The sequence below is a fragment of the Solenopsis invicta genome, chromosome 6 (genome assembly GCF_016802725.1).
Source record: "Solenopsis invicta isolate M01_SB chromosome 6, UNIL_Sinv_3.0, whole genome shotgun sequence".
Taxonomy (NCBI): domain Eukaryota; kingdom Metazoa; phylum Arthropoda; class Insecta; order Hymenoptera; family Formicidae; genus Solenopsis; species Solenopsis invicta.
In genome coordinates, this window is record NC_052669.1 from 15,147,707 (window position 1) to 15,167,571 (window position 19,865).

General features: G+C 36.3%; 1 protein-coding gene across 3 annotated transcripts; it reads left to right on the forward strand.

Annotated features, from left to right (window-relative positions):
- Window positions 1-18,377, forward strand: LOC120358069. 3 transcript variants are annotated; one of them, XM_039450756.1, is made up of 3 exons: window positions 16-626; window positions 5,085-5,808; window positions 18,331-18,377. In XM_039450756.1, the coding sequence occupies exons 2-3, from the start codon at window positions 5,597-5,599 to the stop codon at window positions 18,344-18,346; spliced, it is 228 nt and encodes a 75-aa protein (XP_039306690.1). In that variant the 5' UTR covers window positions 16-626; window positions 5,085-5,596; the 3' UTR covers window positions 18,347-18,377. The 3 variants fall into 3 exon arrangements, 2 of the variants coding, with proteins under 2 accessions (XP_039306689.1, XP_039306690.1); XM_039450755.1 differs by lacking the exon at window positions 18,331-18,377 and having other exon boundaries at window positions 1-626; window positions 5,085-9,521; XR_005575043.1 differs by lacking the exon at window positions 16-626 and having other exon boundaries at window positions 4,675-5,808.
- Window positions 18,378-19,865: the final 1,488 nt, after the last annotated feature.

The window sequence follows — 19,865 nt, forward strand, 5'->3', positions numbered from 1 at the left end:
GGAAAACAATTACACATGAAATAATAAAATCGGGACATATAGAAAAAATGTCCTCTGGATATACAACGGACGTCCTCTGGACATAAAGAGACACATGCAGAAATTAAATCAACATAATTTCTGGATATGTCCCCGAATGCAATTATGATAAATGCATTAATGTATTATTGTATTATTCTCTTTATTGAGTCTGCAATTAAAAGATCGCAGTCATATATAACGGGACGTCCAGAATACGTTCTTCGGACATCCTGCGGATGTCCGAAATACAGCGACATAAACAGGACATTTGAGGACATAAATAGGATGTCCGAAGGACGTCCATGTGTTGTGTGGGTGTACGCATGCGTATGCATGTGAGAATAGGAAGCAAAGCTCCTATAGAGTCAGTCGGTTACAGACCGAGCTAGAAGAAAGACCTATGTCAGCGGACATAGGTTAGATGATGCAACAATTGCATCAGCCCGTGTAACATTGCGCGACGCGGTAAATACATTAAATTACGTGCGGGATTAATAAATCTAACGCGAACGTGATTTATTATTGTGACGATCGAGGAAAATTATATACTTTATGTTATTTTTTGAATGTGTGAAATAAATATACACTGCCCACCAAAAAAAGAGGTACACTAAAAATTTAAGAAAAATTTACCAAACTTTAAACGCTTGTAAAACAGGAAATATTTGTGATACAGGGGTGTTTGAAAAAAGGAATTAAAGTTTGAAACCAGTACTTTGAGAAACTTTTAATGCCAATTAAATGGCATGATTAATTTGCTAATAGCTGATGATAGAACGAAAACTTGCAGAATTGATAAATAGAACGTGCAGTCTCTGGAGTTGTGTGGAGTGAAGCAGTTGACGTAACTCAATGAGGTAAAAAGCGTGTAAAAGTTTGAATTTTTTCCTTCAAAATGCGATTTTGCGGAACTTGATACGATAATTTTTCGCTAAGTTATAACAATTTGAAGAAAAGTTGTTTTTTATGAGATAATAATGAATTATGAATTGCAATGTCGCCTTTATCAATGCAAATCACTACAATTTTGTCCAAGACATGTTGGTTTAAAAACATATCAGTGTGTGTGCGTGCGTGCGTGCGTGCGTGGGTGCGTGCTTGCGCGCGCGCGCGCGCGCGCGTGTGTGTGTGTGTGTGTGTGTGTGTTTGCATACCACAAGGATAAGGACCCTATGGTTCGTCAACTGCACAGTATGTAAAGACTCCAAACCCTTTTTGTGGCATGTGTGTGTGTGCGTGCGCGCATATGTGCACTAATAATGAGTATGACTTCCTTGTGCGCGTATTACTTCATTCATACAATGAGGCATACTTCTTATTAGTCTTTTAATTTTATCCTGCGTTATTGTATTCCACACGTTTTTAAGAACTCTTTAAAATTCTCGCAGTATTTGAAGAGTAGATACGTGATTTTGTACTTTCCTACCAAGGTTGTCTCATAAGTGTTCTATGGGATTTAAATCTGGACTATTTGCTGGCCAATCGAGTCGGTTTATGCCAACTTCATCCAAGAAATCAAGCACTCTTCTCGCAAGGTCGATCATTGTCTTGCATAAACAAGAAATTATCTCCAATGAAGGGTGCGTAGGGAACAACGTATGAAATGAGTACTTTTTCCACGTATACACCTGCGTTCCTGTCAAAGAAATGCAGATCTGTATGAGCATTTGCTGAAATTCCTGCCCAAATCATTACACCGCCTCCATTGTAGCTACGCCTCTAACTTACAGTGCAATCTGCAATACGTTCTTTACTGCGACGATAAATTTGTTTTCGTCCATCTGGAGAATAAAGACAAAAACGACTTTCATCGCTAAAGAGTACTTTGCTCCAGTCTGTGTAAGTCCAGTCTCTATGCTTATGTGCAAAATTGAGTCGAGCTACAGAATGACGACGTGTAAGCAAAGGTACAGTCGCTGGCTTACGCGAAAACAGATTTTGTTCCGTTAATTTTCTCCGAACAGTGTTAACGGATACATTTGTGTTGCGGACATCCCTTAAATTATTTCGAATTTGGACAGCTGTTTGATGTCTATCTCTTAATGAATTTAAAACACTGAATCGATTATCATTGTCTCGAGGTCGTCCCAAACCAGACCTTCTCTGGAAAGAATTGGTGTCTAAGTACCTAGCTTAAGCAGGTTGCACAGTTGACACTGACAAATCAAGTGCTTCAGCAACATATTTTCGATTTATGCCATCTTCAATTAAAGCAACAACTTGGGCAGCTTTTTCAGGATTTATCGTCGTCATAATTAATCAGTAATTTGAAAGCGAAAAAATTAATTATAATTTGAATTAAAGTCGCACTAAACGTCTTGAAAGGAAAAAATCAAGCAAAAAAATTTCCCGAGACAGCACAAGTTTATAAAGATTTCCTTTAAAGATTTTGGCACAGTCAAAAATCTGCTAGACTTTTCGCGGATGCCTTAATTACATTTATTGCATTGTATGTTTTTTTTACGAGAGAGCTCCTTTGCTCGGCCCTCTGTCGGCGGTGTCCCGAACAACCGCTTGAGACAGTATCTGAACACAATTTAATACGAATTCGGGACACCGACGACAGAAGAGTTAATGAACCACGGGTTCTTATCCTTGTGGTACGCAAATACACACACACACACTCCACAAGGAGGGTTTGGAGTCTTTAAATACTGTGGAATTGACAAACCACGGGGTCCTTATCCTTGTGATATACAAACACACACACACACACACACACACAGATATGTTTTTAAACCAACAACATGTCTTGGACAGAATTGTAATAATTTGCATTGATAACGGCGACATTACAATTCATAATTCATTATTATTTCATAAAAAAACAACTTTTCTTCAAATTAGGATAACTTAGCGAAAAATTATCGTATCAAGTTCCGCAAAATTGCATTTTAAAAAATTCGAACTTTTACGCGCTTTTTACCTCATTGAGTTACGTCAACTGCTTCACTCCACACAACTCTAGAAACTGCACGTTCTATTTATTAATTTTTGTTCTATCATCGGCTATTAGCAAATTAATCATGCCACTTAATCACTCATGTGAACCTGGCACCCGACTTTAAGAAAAAAATTTTTTTTAATTTGCATTTAATTAAGCTTGGATTGTACCCGTTTGTACCACATTTCTTTTTATTTGTACCACAAAGGGTTGAAAAATATAGAGGGTTCAAAAAATGTTAGCGCCCCATATTATGATATTTAAAATCCGCAAGCGGGAGCTGTTTCAGAATCGTTTGTACCCGATTGTACCACCGTGCGTTTTGTTTGTACCTCTAAAGAGGTAATCGTACCGCAATTTCAAAATAGGGGTAAGAGAAAACTTTGCCATTTTTGAAGATATTTGAAATCCGCAAGCGGATGCTGTTTCAGAATTGTTTTTACTTAATCGTACCACCCCGCGTTTTGTTTGTACCTCTAAGGGAGTGATTGTACCGCAATTTCAAAATAGGGGTAAGAACCAACTTCTCCATTTTTTAAGATATTTGAAATCCGCAAGCGGATGCTGTTTTGAGATTGTTTGTACTCGATTGTACCACCGTGCGTTTTGTTTGTACCCCTAAGGAGGTGATTGTACCGCAATTTCAAAACAGGGGTAAGAGCAGACTTCGCCATTTTTTAAGATATTCGAAATCCGCAAGCGGATGCTGTTTTGCAATCGTTTGTACTTGATTATACCACCGCGTGTTTTGTTTGTACTTCTAAGGGGGTGATTGTACCGCAGTTTCAAAATAAGAGTAAGAGCAAACTTCGCCATTTTTTAAGATATTTAAAATCCCCAAGCGGGTGCTGATTCAAAATCGTTTATACTTGATAGTATCACCACCCGTTTTGTTTGTACTTTCAAGGGGGTGATTGTACTAAAGTTTAAAGAAATATTTTATTATGTTGATAAAACTAATATTTAAATGTATTATATGAGGAAGTTGCATCGAGTTTTGTAGTTCGTGCATATTATCATACTTATTTTTTATTGTGTTATTTTTGTTATTATTTAAATTTTTTTTTAATTTGTGTTTTTATTTACGTTTTTTTATTATAAATTTTTTTTTTAATTTTGTGTAAATTGAAAGTAGTATTTTAATTATTTGTTCTTACCGCTTTTTTGAAATTGCGATACAATCACCCCCTTAGGAGTACAAACAAAACGCGCAGTAGTACTATTGGGTATAAACGATTCCGATACAGCACCAGCTTGCAAATTTCGAATATTTTGAAAAATGGCAAAGTTTGCTCTTACACCTATTTTGAAATTGCGGTACAATCATCCCTTTAGGGATACAAACAAAACGCGCAGTGATACAATCGGGTACAAACAATTTTAAAACAGTACCCGCTTGCAGACTTTGAATATCTTGAAAAATGGCAAAATTTGCTATTACACCTATTTTGAAATTGCGATACAATCACCCCCTTAAGGGTACAAACAAAACGCGCAGTGGTACAATTGAGTACAAACGATTTCGAAACAGCACCCACTTGCGGATTTCGAATATCTTGAAAAATGGCAAAGTTTGCTCTAACCTCTATTTTGAAATTGCGATACAATCACCCCCTTAGGGGTACAATCGAAACACGCGGTGGTACAATTGGGTACAAACGATTTTGAAACAGCACCCGCTTGCGGATTTCGAATATTTTAAAAAATGGCGAAGTTTGCTTTTACCCTTATTTTGAAATTGTAGTATAATCACTCTCTTAAGGATACAAACGAAACGTGCGGTGGTACACTTAGGTACAAACGATTCTAAAACAGCCTTTCCTTGCGGATTTCAAATATCATAATGTGGGGTGCTAGCATTTTTTGAACTTTCTATATTTTTTAACCTTTTGAGGTGCAAACGGAAAGAAATGTGGTACAAACGGATACAATCTTAATTAAATGCATATTTTAAAAAAATTTTTTTTTTAAGTCAGATGCCAGGTTCACATAGGTCTTTAAATGCCATACGAATTGTCTTTGAACGAAAGACTCTTCCAAACTGCATCGCTTTATTTTATGTTAGATTCAAGGTCACGCCCTTTATACCTTGTACTAACATTTGCTATAATTGTTTTAGAGTCGGACATGTCAGTAAGGCTTGTAAAGGCTTGGCTCGCTGTCTGCAGTGCGGTGAGAACAAACACAACGAAGCAGAACAATGCGGGAAAAGTAATTGTCTAGCTCGCTGCATCAACTGCGGGGGTGCCCACTTGGCTACTTCACCCAAATGTCCTGTGGTGAACTTTCAGAGAAGAGTTACTGCGCTTGCAGCTACAGAAAATATCTCTATGGTCGAAGCCCGGGACAAGCTGAAGGCCAACGCCTCTTCATCACTCTCCAAATTCTCCACTCGCGAGGATCTTAGCTACAAAGATTTTCCAATACTGTCTTGCTCTGACTCTAGCTCCTTGTCTCACAACATTTTAAATAACTTTCACAGCCATAATCTATATAACGTTTTAGGCTATGGAGATTCTGACTCCCCACTCAACACGAGCCTACGCCTAAGCTCTTGGCCAAGAAAGTGCTTCTGTGCGGAGCTCTCTGCACACTCGAAGCGTGCGCTTGGTGGACCGTCACATACAGGATATGGAGAGCCCGCGCCAGGGCCAACACAAGGAACACAAAGACGTCTCCGTAGCTTTTAAATCTGGACATCAACTCCACCTTGCTCATGCCGAGGCCTTAACGTCCCCCAACGGGCGCACACCCAGCATCTCCAAAAACGGCGCGGCTCTACACAGTATACCAGAGCGTGACTACACAGACAAGAAAACTCACGATCATACTCAAGACAGCACGTCAGTGTTCATCAAGAATCTTATTACGTTGCATCTGACACCTTACTCATGCTGCTTGGGGGTGACCTAGCGGGCGCTCTTAAATCCCTTTTAATATTTGTGTGCCAAAACTTATTTTCCATTAACATCAAAAATCTTGACTCTGCCAATTTTACAAATCTTGTCAGCCAATTTAACACACATAACTTTGAATAAATGGCTCTCTATCGCCCCATTCTTATCTAATTATCTCCCATTTCTTTTCTCTTTCGTTACTGCATTTTTGTCATATAGCTCAAGTTATCTTAATTCACATTTTATTTTAATCTTATAGTTTATTATGGGCTTTGGGATCATTTACTGGAACGGTCGAGGTATCAGGGACAAATTACCGGTCATACTTCCGCATCTTGGAAAGGTTGACCTCCTGTGCATTCAGGAATCTCTCCTCAGAGAACACACCAAATTTTGGTGTAAAGACTTTCAAATCTTCAGAAAGGACATTTTTGCCCACGGCGACAGTGGTGTCTGTACTCTAAAACGCAACTACATATTTTGCTCACTTATAGATCTCACGAGCTTCTCTCACTCCTCTTTGGAATTAATCAGAGTTACTATTAAATTTCAACATAAAGAAGTTTTCATTGTTAACATTTATAAGCATCCCTCTCAAATAACACCTCTCTGCGCTTGGTCGAGAATCTTCAGCTTACGGCAAAAGTTTCCGTACATGCTTGTACTCGGGACCGTTAACGCCTATCATGGCTACTAGCACTGCGACTTTGAGGATAGCGCAGGCAGAATACCTAGCATTTGCTATCGAGAACGCCGACTTTACATTGCTGAACGAGACCAATTCCACTTTTCTCACTTCCTCCGAACACTATCTTTCTCGGGGTGTGAACGTTATCGACCTCAGCCTTGCATCCCGGCCTCTATCTCTCCTGTGCTCTTTGTGTGTTGATGACGACTGCTGGGGCAGCGATCACTTCTCAGTTTTCATGCAGGTTGACTGGGAGGCTGAATCAGCAGGCAGATTTATATACAAGCTCCTACTTAAGCAACTTAGGGCCTTTAGTGCGTTCTGCAGCTCTTCGGAGCAGCTCGCCCACGGCTTCGAGGATTCTTCTTCTCACTTGGACCCGGTGTCGGCGTATCATCAGTTCTTTTTGCACATCAAAAAGGTCATTGATGAATTTATCCCGCATGACAAAAGCGTCCCCAGGACTATCAAATCTCGTAATCATAAAGCCGCCCCACCGTGGTGGAATGTTAACTGTCAAAACGCGATTAGTCACAGAAGAGAGGCTCTCGCTGTTTTTCGCCGCTCTTCCACAGTTGAGAACCTTCGGAAATACCGAAAAGCTAAGAAAAGTTGCTCCACTTTACTCAAGAAGGAAAAAAGAAAGGGCTGGAAGTTTTTGTGCAACTCATTCAATGACAAGACGCCCACTCCTAGGGTGTGAGCACTCGCAAACTTTTCAAAAAAAGTAACCTTTGCACGCAAACCTCTACGCTCGATTCTGCGGCTACTGTTTCCTCACAGGAAGTTGTTGTCAGCAAATTATGTCTTCCTGCCTGCACCTCGAATGGCAACTTATCGCTCTCGACTATGATTTAAGAGGACATGCAGTCCACAAACCTTTGCTGGATCACCATATCACTCTTCAGGAGGTCAGCTTGGCCTTAAAATCTATGAAAACAAAGTCCGCTCCGGAAATTGATCAAATAGATTATCGTATCCTTAAAGCTCTGCCGATAAGCTACGTTGAGCAACTTACGAACATTTTTAAGTCAACTTGTAGTCAACTCCGAAAGCCTGACTTAGAAAAGTCGATTTACAGTATAGGGTATGTTAGGGTAGTTAAATATAATTCATTGCATTGTACATTGAATATGATACCAAAAGCAAATGGCCAATCCACAATTACGGATTCAAACGAATAGACTCACGTTCATTGCATTAAATATTGAATATCAAAAACAAATAACTAATCCACAATTACGGATTCAAATGAATAGGTCGCACGTTTTACTTTTATGTATATTGAATAAGATACAGAAAGCAAATAGCCAATCCGTAATTATTGATTCAAATGGATTACGGATAGAAAATCAATTCAAAAAATCCAAAAACTAGATTTAATTTCGTTCCATTTAATAATCCTAAATATTTTTCAATTATTTTTCGTTTGCTGGGTCAACAACTAATTTATGTTACATTAACAATAACATAATTAAAGTTATATTTCCAGAATTCTGATTTGTGCAAGTGTTCATCTTAAACTTGGCAACAGTAACTTAGGAATAGAGGGACGGAGCATAAAGTCTTACTTTAGGCAAGAGGGGGTGTTCTCTCAGGCATGCAGGGGGAACCGTTCTCCGCCACCTTGGTTTCAAAAAACTTATACATAGATATGTGTCAGTGACATCCTGTTTGCGCTGTGTTAGTGTGACAGCACTGTGTTACAGCTATAAAGTTAGGTTAGATACTCGAACTCATTCGTCTTATTCATCAACGTTAATTCACTCTTTAAAAATAAAAATGGTAAAATGCATAGTACCAGGATGTTTCACGACAAATTCTTTAGACAGATATAAAAATAAATTTCAGAAAGTATTGGAACAAATAAAAATTTGTTTCCACAGGTAAAAAATTATAATCTTATTAATACGTACCTAATATTTTATTTTTATTAATATAAAAAAATATTTTCTTTGTTGATACAATTGATGTATGTGCTTGTTGATACTTTATTTATTTAAAGGAAAAAAGAAAAAAATTATTTTAAATTATTTCTTATTTTATCATAGTTTATTTTTTAGTTTGTTTTTATATGCAAAATATTATTTAATATGTTTGTTATACTAGCTTATTACATTGTTAAATGTATTATATGTTATTAAATAATTAAAGAAAAATTTAATGTAAAAGATTAACAAAATTTTAAATTTTATTATTCTGTAATTATAATGTTTATTTCACACATACACTGTACATGTTTTAATGTGTGCGATCTTTGAAACCAATATGCCCCCCCCCCCGCTGCGAAAGTGCCGCGCCCCTGTAGGTTATGCACCGTCCCTCTATTCCTAAGTCCGTGGAATACACCCACTGAAAGAGGCCTAGTTTACACCGATCACTTGATACGCGTACTAACTCGATAATCGTAACCACAGTATATACAGTAGCGACAGTAGCTGTCGGCTTCTTTGATGTCAATGGTCCTCGATCACGTGACTGTCAGCCATTTTGAGGATTGTATAGGAGGGCTGAATTTAAACGACAACAAAAGACGTTACAATATTTTGCAAACTACTTTTACAATTCAGATAAATCCTATATATGATTTTCAATATACAACTATATATACTAAAATAGATTTATTTTTTTAATGTCAATGTATTTCTGGAATAAATTAATAACATTATAACACAGTATATGAAGTGTGATAATTGTAAGTTAGCAATTTAATGGCAATCTCAGGCAATACAAGTTTAAAATCGAAATATAAGGCATTTTTAAAACATCATAACTTAAGTAGTCTGTAAGATGTTTTATATCTCAATTTTAGATGTGTATACAAATTTATGCTATTTGGTATTAGAATAAGAACAGGGAAAATAATAAAATAACGATAAAAATTGTTTAATTATCATTAATATCCTAAAGTCTAAATAATTCCCACTTACAAAGTAATAAAAAATCCAATATTATATTTTTCACATTTTTTTGTATGAAATTATTTACAAATTGACTCTTGCAGTATGTAGCAGCATTTTCATCGCAATAGATAATACGTATCTTGAAAGATTCTACGTATCTTGAAAGATTCCAAGATATTTGGTGTTATTTTAAAAAAATATTAAATAAATTAATCATAATTAATAATTGTTGATAATAAACATTTAGTTCCCATTGCACGGAAGCGTAGGATGTTGCAAATGGGGTTAGCAGTTGACATACGAGGTGTGTTCAAAAAGTATCGCGAATTTTGAATTTTCGCGGGTTACGTATATTCGAATTTCGATCTTTTTGTGGCGTTATGTTGGTACTCATGTCTCTCACTTATGCCGACAAGCTCGGCCATTTTGAATGTTCACTTAATTGTTGACAGCTGCTTTGCTTGCACGTGTTTTGGATCGTCTTCGATTTTTACCTATTCAAAAAAATGGATCAAAGAACCTGTATCAAATTTTGTGTGAAAAACGAAATTAAGTGCGCGGATGCATTCCGAATGTTGACTGTGGCATACGGAGAAGCTACCTTGGACCGAAGCAACGTTTATCGGTGGTACAAAATGTTCTCAGAAGGCCGAGAAGATGTGAACGACGAAGAGCGTGCCGGACGCCCGAGCACTTCAACAACAGACGAAAAAATTAATGAAGTGGAGAAAATGGTATTGGCCAATCGTCGAATCACCGTTAGAGAAGTTGCTGAGGACCTAAACATATCGATTGGCTCGTGCCATTCGATTTTTATCAATGATTTGGGCATGAGACGGGTCGCCGCGAAATTCGTACCAAAATTGCTCAATTGCGACCAAAAACAGCATCGCATGAACATTGCTAATGAGATGTTGGACTCTGTCCGCGACGACCCAAATTTGCTCCAGAGGGTCATAACTGGTGACGAATCGTGGGTTTATGGTTATGACGTGGAAACCAAAGCTCAATCATCTCAATGGAAGCTGCCGCACGAACCAAGACCGAAAAAAGCGCGCCAAGTTCGGTCGAATGTGAAAGTTTTGCTGACAGTTTTCTTCGATTGCAGGGGCGTGGTGCATCATGAGTTCTTGCCACAGGGTAGAACGGTCAATAAGGAATATTACCTGCAAGTTATGCGCAATTTGCGCGAAGCAATCCGCCAGAAACGCCCGGATTTGTGGAAGAACAAAAATTGGCTTTTGCACCACGATAATGCCCCTGCTCACACATCGTTGCTTGTGCGCGACTTTTTGGCCAAAAACAACACACTAATGATGCCGCAGCCACCGTATTCCCCAGATCTGGCCCCCTGTGACTTTTTCTTGTTCCCTAAACTGAAGAGGCCCATGAAAGGACGACGTTACGCTACGCTTGACGAGATAAAGACGGCATCGAAGGAGGAGCTGAACAAGATAAAAAAAAATGATTTTTTGAAGTGCTTCGAAGATTGGAAAAACCGTTGGCACAAGTGTATAATATCTCATGGGGATTACTTTGAAGGGGACAAAATAGATATTCATGAATAAATAAATAATTTTTGAAAAAACACAAAATTCGCGATACTTTTTGAACACACCTCGTATATCAGTTAAAACCCAGAAATAAATTAATTAATTAATAGAAATTTGAAAGCAGAATAAATGAAAAAATAAGAAGTAAAGTACAATAGAAATTGTAGTAAGATTATGAATTATTTTCTGTCCGTCCAAAAATATTTTTGCATGTAGCAAAAACACAAGAATAGCCTTCTCTTGCATTCATTTTAAATAATAATAATAAAATTATAATTATAATATAAAATTTTTTTCAGCTTTACTAATTTTTACACTTATTTTATTTGCCGGTATATCGTCGCAGTTTAGTGCAGCTTGACTACATATGTGATATCATATGATATTATTAGGCTTGTTTCCTATTCCTGCACTAGACTGCAATGGAACGTTCCTTCTTGCTTTTACTAAATTTCAAATATATATCTATTTTATTTTAAGTGCACACTAATTCAGGGAGTTCAGGAACAGAAAACAAACGGATTGTTATTACACTCCGCCATATTCTTGATTGTATAGCCAACGCATGCGCAGAAGAAATTTGACCCATACTTTTCTCGCACTGTCGCTACTGTATATACTGTGTCGTAACTTTCTATTAAATTATTTTACTTTTGACAATGCGTGTATACATGATTCATATATTTAATTATCTTGATTCATATTGTACCAACTTAATATACTATTTTTTAAATTTATTGCCGAAATTAAGATAATCCGCCTAAAAAAACATTAAAAATGTAAAAAAAGCGTTAAGTATATTTTTTTTAATAAAAAATCAAACTAAACCAAACCAAAATTGCAATGAATGAAATCAAATATAATATCATCAAAAAGAAGTGAAATCAAAAATATTGAAAGTATATTTATTACCGATGGGGTGGGAATCTTTTGACCACGTTGCGATTGACCACCAGCCACTTACAGTGTTAAACAGTGGAAAAACTCTAGGCATCGGTCGCTCTAAATGACTGTGATCAATTGCAACGTGGTCTAACGGGGCACGTACCAATGAGCAGCAAATTATGTAACAGATAAAATCAAAGATGGGCAAAATCTCTAGCAGCAGCATACTTAACGCGCCCGTTTTCTTTTTATATAATTAATACCGTTAAAATTATCTTTTATAACGATTTAGTAATAACGTTTTACGACAAATAATAATTTTTCATTACAATAATAATAATTATAAAATAACGATAATCTTTACTAAGATTATTAGTGCAGAAAATGTCATATAAAGTTCATTTAAATACACTAGCAAACTTATTAAATATTTATTCAAATTAAGATTCATTGTAAACCTAAAATTTATTTAACAAAATCTTTTTGAAATATTATGTTTATACTTGTAATAAAATTTATTTTATAAAAGAAGAAATTTTATAATAAGCAAATTGTTTACACATTGCTTCTTCATGCTTTATTCAGTAAAATTTATATTATTTAAACTTTGTATTCAATACGAAATTTTGTATTTTGTATAAAACAATATAATCCACTTAAAAAATAGAAATGTTATGTCAAATAATAATTTCTATTGTTATCATAATAAAGTTTAAGAATATGTTTTCAATTTAGACATAAAATGATGGTCATTTTATTTTCCTTGTTATTTAAGGAGTAACAATAGTAAAATGAGCTGTTTGTGTATGTGTGCGTGTATGTTGACTTACATCACACGCATGTGCACATACATATATACATATTAATTTAAAATATAACCTACTCTTTAATCATTATTTACAAGACTTGTTAAATAATGATTAAATCAATTTTCAGTACTGGCATTGATTGGAACATAGTTCTAATAATAACATTTATATTTAACAAAATTAATCCAAATTCTGGTAAAAATGACGTTATAAAATGCAGTATGCTAAAAAATTATTAGAAAAATTATTAGGTAAGTTTAACATAAAGATAAGCTTATTAAATGTACAGAATAGTTTAGTTTAAATTTTTACAATATTTATCATTACATTTAATATTAATCGTCAAATAATGTAATTTAAAATTCTCGTGATTTACTAGAGCATTACAAAAAATAATAAAACTGTACTTGTTAAGTGCTAAATAATTATTATTGTTATAAAAAATTATAACGTTATTACTAAATCGTTATAAAAGATAACTTTAACGGTATTATAGTTATATAAAAAAAACGGGCGCGTTAAGTATGCTACTGCTAGAGATTTTGCCCATCTTTAATTTTATCTGTCACATAATTTCCTGCTCATTGGTACCTGAGTGTCCCGTTAGACCACGTTGCGATTGATTACAGTCATTTAGAGCGACCGGAGCCTAGAGTTTTTCCACTGTTTAACACTGTAAGTGGCTGGTGGTCAATCGCAACGTGGTCAAACGATTCCCACCCCATCGGTAATAAATATACTTTCAATATTTTTGATTTCACTTCTTTTTGATGGTATTATATTTGATTTCATTCATTGCAATTTTGGTTTGGTTAAGTTTGGTTTTTTATTTAAAAAAAATATACTTGACGCTTTTTTTACATTTTTAATGTTTTTTTTTAAGCGGATTTCGCGAATTTTTGCAAAGAATTTTGTTACCTTAATAATATATTGCAAAAAAATATACTTAATGCTTTTCTTACATTTTTATTGTCTTTTTTAGGCGGATTTCACGAATTTTTGGAAAAAACTTTGTTACTTCAATAATATATTGCAAAAAAATATACTTAACGCTTTTTTTTAATTTTTAATGTTTTTTTAGGTGGATTTCACAAATTTTTGCCAAGAATTTTGTTACATTAATAATATTACAAAAAAACATACTTAGGGGTCTTTTACATTTTTAATATTTTTTTAAGTGAGTTTTTCTATCTGTATAAATAAAAACTACACGTACGGTACAAAAAGAAAAATTAAGAACACTTTTATAATGCCATTTTATCCAAGTTATTGTTTCAGATTACTTAAACTTGATCGGTTTAGTTGTTATTGAAATCTAATAATCTTACATGCTTGGAAGTCTATGCTAAAATCATGTAGTAGAGATACCTCTATTGGTCTATTTTAAGAAATCATAAAATAATCATAAAACGGTATGTGATATTTCACGAATTTTTGATAAATATTTTGTTACAGTAATAATATATCATAGTAAGGTTATATAGACACAAAAGAAAATGTATATGTTTTGTAAACAGTCGCAAAAGTAATTATCTGAACACAAGGAAAAAGAAAAAACAAAAGAGTGCGGTAGAAAGCGAGGGAGAGTAATAGAGAGCAAAGAAAAGTAGACAGCGAAAAAGAAAGCAAGGGAGAGTGATAAAGTGCAAGGGATGAGGGCGTGGAAGAGCGGAGAGCGATGAAGAACGAGAAAGAGCGAAGAAAAGCAGTAGAGAGCGTAGGAAAGCGATAAACAGGGAGGGAGAGTAAAGGAGAGCGAGGGTGGGGGAAGAAAAACGGCAAAGAACAAGAAAGAGCGAGGGAGAGCAAAAGAAAGCAAGGGCGAACGGTAGAAAGCGAGGGAAAGCAGTAGAGGGCGAGAGAGAGAGAGAGCGAAGGAAAGCGGTAGAGAGTGAGGAAAAGCGGTAGAAAGCGTAGAAGAGCGTAAGAAAACGATAGTGAGAAAGGGAGAGTGAAGGAAAGCGAGGGAGGGCAAGAAAAAGTGGTAGAAAACGAGAGAGAACGGGGGAAGACGAAAAAAAATAAAAGCGAACGGTAGAAAGCGAGGGAAAGCAGTAGAGGGCGAAAAAGAGCGTTAGAGGGCGAAGAAGAGCGGTAGAGAGCGAGGAAGAGCGGTAGAGAGCGTAGGAAAGCGATAGAGAAGGACGGAAAGTGAAGGAGAGCGGAGGAGGGCGAAGGAGAACGATAGAGAACGAGAGAGAGCGGGGGAGAGCGAAAGAAAGCAAAGATGAACGGTAGAAAGCGAAAGAGAGCAGTAGAGGGCGAAAAAGAGAGCAATAGATGGCGAAGAACAGTGATAGAGAGCGTAGGAAAACGATAGAGAGGGAGGAAAAGTGAGAGACTGCGAAGGAAAACGGTAGAGAACGAAAAAGAGCGGGGAAGAGCAAAAGAAAGCAAGGGCGAACGGTCGAAAGCGAGGAAGAGCAGTAGAGGGCGAGAGAGAGCGGTTAAAGGCGAAGGAGAGCGGCAGAGAGCGAGGAAGAGCGGTAAAAAACGTAGGAGAGCATAGGAAAACGATAGAGTTAGAGGGAGAGTGAAGGAGAGCGAGGGAGGGCGAAGAAGAGTGGTAGAAAACGAGAGAGAGTGGGGGAAAGCGAAAGAAAGCAAAGGCGACCGGTAGAAAGTGAGGGAGAGCAGTAGAAGGGGAGAGAGAGAGCGGTAGAGGTCGAAGGACAGCGGTAGAGAGCGTAGGAAAGCGATAGAGAGGGAGGAAGAGTGAGGGAGGGCGAAGGAGAGCGGTAGAAAACGCGAGAGGACGGGGGAGAGCAAAAGAAAGCAAATGTAAACGGAGGAAAGCGAGGGAGAGCAATAGAAGGCGAGAGAGAGCGGTAGATGGCGAAGAAGAACGGTAGAGAATAGAGTCCCTCGTATGTACGTGAGCTTTGTGTGTGTGTATGTTTATCATTGTGTGCACTTGAACGTGTTGTATGCTGTTATTGCATTAGCTAAAGAGGATTAAATAGGGATCCGAATTGGTGCTGCCATTTTAGGTGCACAATTACGTGCATCCAATCACGTGGAACCCCGAGACGTCCAGACTCTCTACTTCTAGGGACTCTAGTAGAGAACAAGGGAGAGCGGTAGAGAATGAGAGAAAGAATGGTAAAAACGAACGAAGAAGAGCGAGAGAGAGTAAGATAAAAGGATAGACAACGAGAGAAAGTATGGGAGAGCGAGAGAAAAAGCGTAGAAGAACGGTAGAGAGCAAAGAAGAACGGTACAGATCGAGAGAATGGAAGAGAGAGAGAGAGAGGGTGGGAGAGAGAGAGAGAGAGAGAGAGACGAAGAACTAGAGCAAGCAAATGAGAAAGTGGGAAACAGAGAGAGAGTCCAAGTTTTTGAAATATTTTTTATATATATTTATATAGCTTTTCAAAATGGGAGGGTCCCAGATGCGCACAGACCTGATTGGATACCACCAATCACGTAATCTAATCTAACTTAACCAACGGAAATATTTTAAGCATCGGCCGCTATAATTGGTGGTGTCCAATTGGGTCTGTGCGCAACTGGGATCCTCCTTTCAAAATTACCGCCAAAGGGGACAATTCTGAAATTTTGAGAAGAGGAAGACGACGACGACGATGTATCTGAATGACATAAATCGGGCTAAAAAATACATGCATAATTCATATCTCAGAATCAAATGCACGTACGGACATCATTCTTGTGTTATTATGCTCGGAAAAATCGATACTTACCCATCGATACTTATTAAATAATGTTATTATTTAATAACATTAATTTGTTTAAAAAGGACAACCATTTATCCCACACAGCACAGAAAATTCCAGCAATATTGCAGCAATGTTGCAATGTTGCAGATTGCAATGCAATATTACGGAAACATTGCAGAAATATAAATTAATAATATGCCTGCAACATTGCATTGCATATGCCAGTAATATTCCGGAAACATTGCAATATCATAATTTTTTAATAAAGTAGTAGCAATAAAAAGCCAAAACAAAATATTCGCGTATAATAATATATTAATTTAATTCATCCATAATTATTCATCCGCATTTAGCAAAGATCGGGCGACATTACTAAATTTTCCGCTGAATCTCTACATTCCCTAACAGTACAACCGTCCATCGACTGTATATCGACAACTGTATATCGACTGTAAGTCGACTCATCCAAGTCAAGCTTTCAAAGTTGACTGCAAATCGACCTTGCATAGACGTCTACAGACATCCTTCAAATGTTGACTCTAACATGTCTAGAAAAAGGAATGGTCCCGTGGTGCTGTGTGCATCATAGTATTGGTAAGAAACATAAATATTTATATCAATAGACGAAATAAGTCCATATATGAAGAAACCTCGATCTACAGCCCAATAAACAAACAATATTTTTTAATTGTTTTTTTAATAAAAATTTTTTCATATTTAATTTAATTATTGTATTATATTGATATATATTTTTTAATTGCATCTCATTTAAACAAATAACAAAAAAGTTATTCCAGATGCTATTCTGCATTTGCAAAATTAGTAAAAAAATTATAATTTTATATTTATTTATATAAATATTGTGCTTTAATTATACATATTTCATTTTTTTGATAACGTATATTGACCTGATCTACAAGTTATATACATATATCAGCATAAAGGGTGCACAGGTCATCATGAGGGATCAGTTTGCAGCGATCACGGAGGTTAAGCAACGTTCACCGGAGTCGCAACTTGGATGGGTGACCGCTTGGAAATTTCCGAAAAAATATTCCCAAAATTTTTTTTTGCAAAAAATGTTTTTTAAAATGTTACACAAATATTGTTTTGTTCATTGGAATTATGTGGTGTAATAATATTTATGTAAATATTTTTAAAAAATGGGATGTTTTAATGCAATATTTCAAAAAGTGGTCATCTTAATGTTGCTGCAATCTTCCAGCAATGTTGCAGCAATGTTTCGCAATCAAAATGCAATATTACAATGTTTCAATGAAATTATTCTGCAATGTTCCTGCAATCTCTCTGTGCTGTATGGGATTTGTGAAAAACTGAGTTCCTTACTATAAATGATACACGGTAGCGTCTTTTATTTACTTGGTTAAAAAAAAATTTTTTTTTAATATATACTTAACGCGAGACGTTACCGCGTTTCTTAATTTAATAGGAAATTACTAGTTAGTGCGCGTATCAAGTATTCGGTTTAAATTAGGCCAGAGAATCGCATACGAAAATTATCGATTCATAAATTTCAAGAATAGAAATCAGCGGTACTATATGATATTTATCATGCAAAAATTATCGTCCAGGATATATATCGCATAGTTTCAAGAATAAGGCCCCTGAGCTCAATCCGACATGTTTCCATCGACTTCACCCAGATAACATTTCTTGCTGGCAAGTTTTGCGCGCGATGTGCATGCGAACTTTGTAACAGATTTGCATGCGTTTTGTTCGTAGAACGTGTTACATCGTGTATATTGCTTACAAGTGGCTAGCTCATGTATTGTCCCATGTACTGGCAAATTACATGCAGATGGCTAACATGTTGCTAGTCGTTTGCTCCCCAGATAACATTTTTTGCGCGCAAAGTTTGCGCGTCTTATGCATGTAAACTGTGTGCGCGGTTTGCGTGAGTTTTGCCCGCAAGTTGAAATTCTGTAATTTCAGATTAAAATGGATTTAACAAGTGAGTGCTAACGCCACCGCTAGGCGGCCACGCCGCAGGAGATTTTCTCGTGAGTTGAGTGCGGCCACAGGCGTTATATCTAGGCGCCACCGCCGCGGACTCGTCAGCTCATACTTTAGTGACACTTTTAGGAGCTGCTTTTTGTAACCTCGAGACAAATACTCGCTCTCATTTTTTTGAAACATGGCGTGTGTGTGAAACGCTGTTCCACATAAAATTTTATATTTTTACATGTAAATAACAATTTGTATTGTTATTTAATCTTGTACATAAATTAAATATTTAATTTAAATTTAATCTCTTTTTAAATTTTTTTTAACAAAAAGAATACAAGAAATATTTTTTTTATAAACTAAACATTTATTACGTTTACATGTATTCTGTTTTAATAAATCTATTTGGATTCGGATCTTATTTTTCAATCGGTCTTAATACCGTATTTTCGGTGCAGAAATCCCGATCGGATTACCTATTTTTAAATCGGTTTTAATAGCAGGGTATCGCTTATTGAGATCGCGCGCAAAGTGTATTAGCATTTTGCGTGCATATTGCTTGTTGAGATCGCACGCAAAGTGTGCTAGCGTTTTGCGTGCATATCGTTCATTGAAATTGCGCACAAAGTGTGCCAGTGTTTTGCTAGCACTATGACGACGCAGTTGGATAAGGTTTTGCTTGCATTGTAGGAATCCCTTTTGGTGTGATTTGCTGGACGTTTATCCGCAAAATTTTTTCAGGTCAATTTGGTTCTACACCGGCAGAAGAACCTAAGAGGTGCAACGGCGGCCCTTTTTTTATAACGCTAAAATTTTCGGCGCACTAAACTACTAACGATCGCGACGCACATTCATCCCATACAGCACAGAGAGATTGCAGGAACATTGCAGAATGATTTCATTGAAACATTGTAATATTGCCTTTTGATTGCGAAACATTGTTGGAAGATTGCAGCAACATTAAGATGTCCGCTTTTTGAAATATTGCATTGAAACATTCCATTTTTCCAAAATATTCACATAAATATTATTACATCACATAATTCCAATAAACAAAACAATATTTGTGTAACATTTTAAAAACATTTTCCGCAAAAAGAAATCTCGGGAATATTTTTTCAGAAATTTCCAAACGGTCACCTATCCAAGTCGCGACTCCGGTGAACATTCCCTGCCTGCACCGGACGTAACAGAGACGTGCTGTTTTGATCACAAAGTCGCAGAAAATATGATACGTCTTGTGCACGTCGCTGCGACGTAACTAAATAATTTGAATGTTTTAATTAGTTAGCTGTTTGTTGAATTTTCTTTTGTATTATGACTTATATTTTAAAGATAAATAACATTTCACTTTTTAAAAATGAAATTTCAGTTTTTCATTTAATGTAATTAAATTTAACACGTAATTGTGAAAACGTTATGTAGAGTAATGTACAGTTGGAAAATACTATCGCGGTATCCGGCTATCCGGTAAAAATCACTATCCGATGCATCTCTCATAATAATTTCCTTAACCATGCAAT

Excerpts from the sequence above, each read along its gene's own strand:
- LOC120358069 (XM_039450755.1), top strand. The coding sequence starts at position 6,549 with ATGGCTACTAGCACTGCGACTTTGAGGATAGCGCAGGCAGAATACCTA.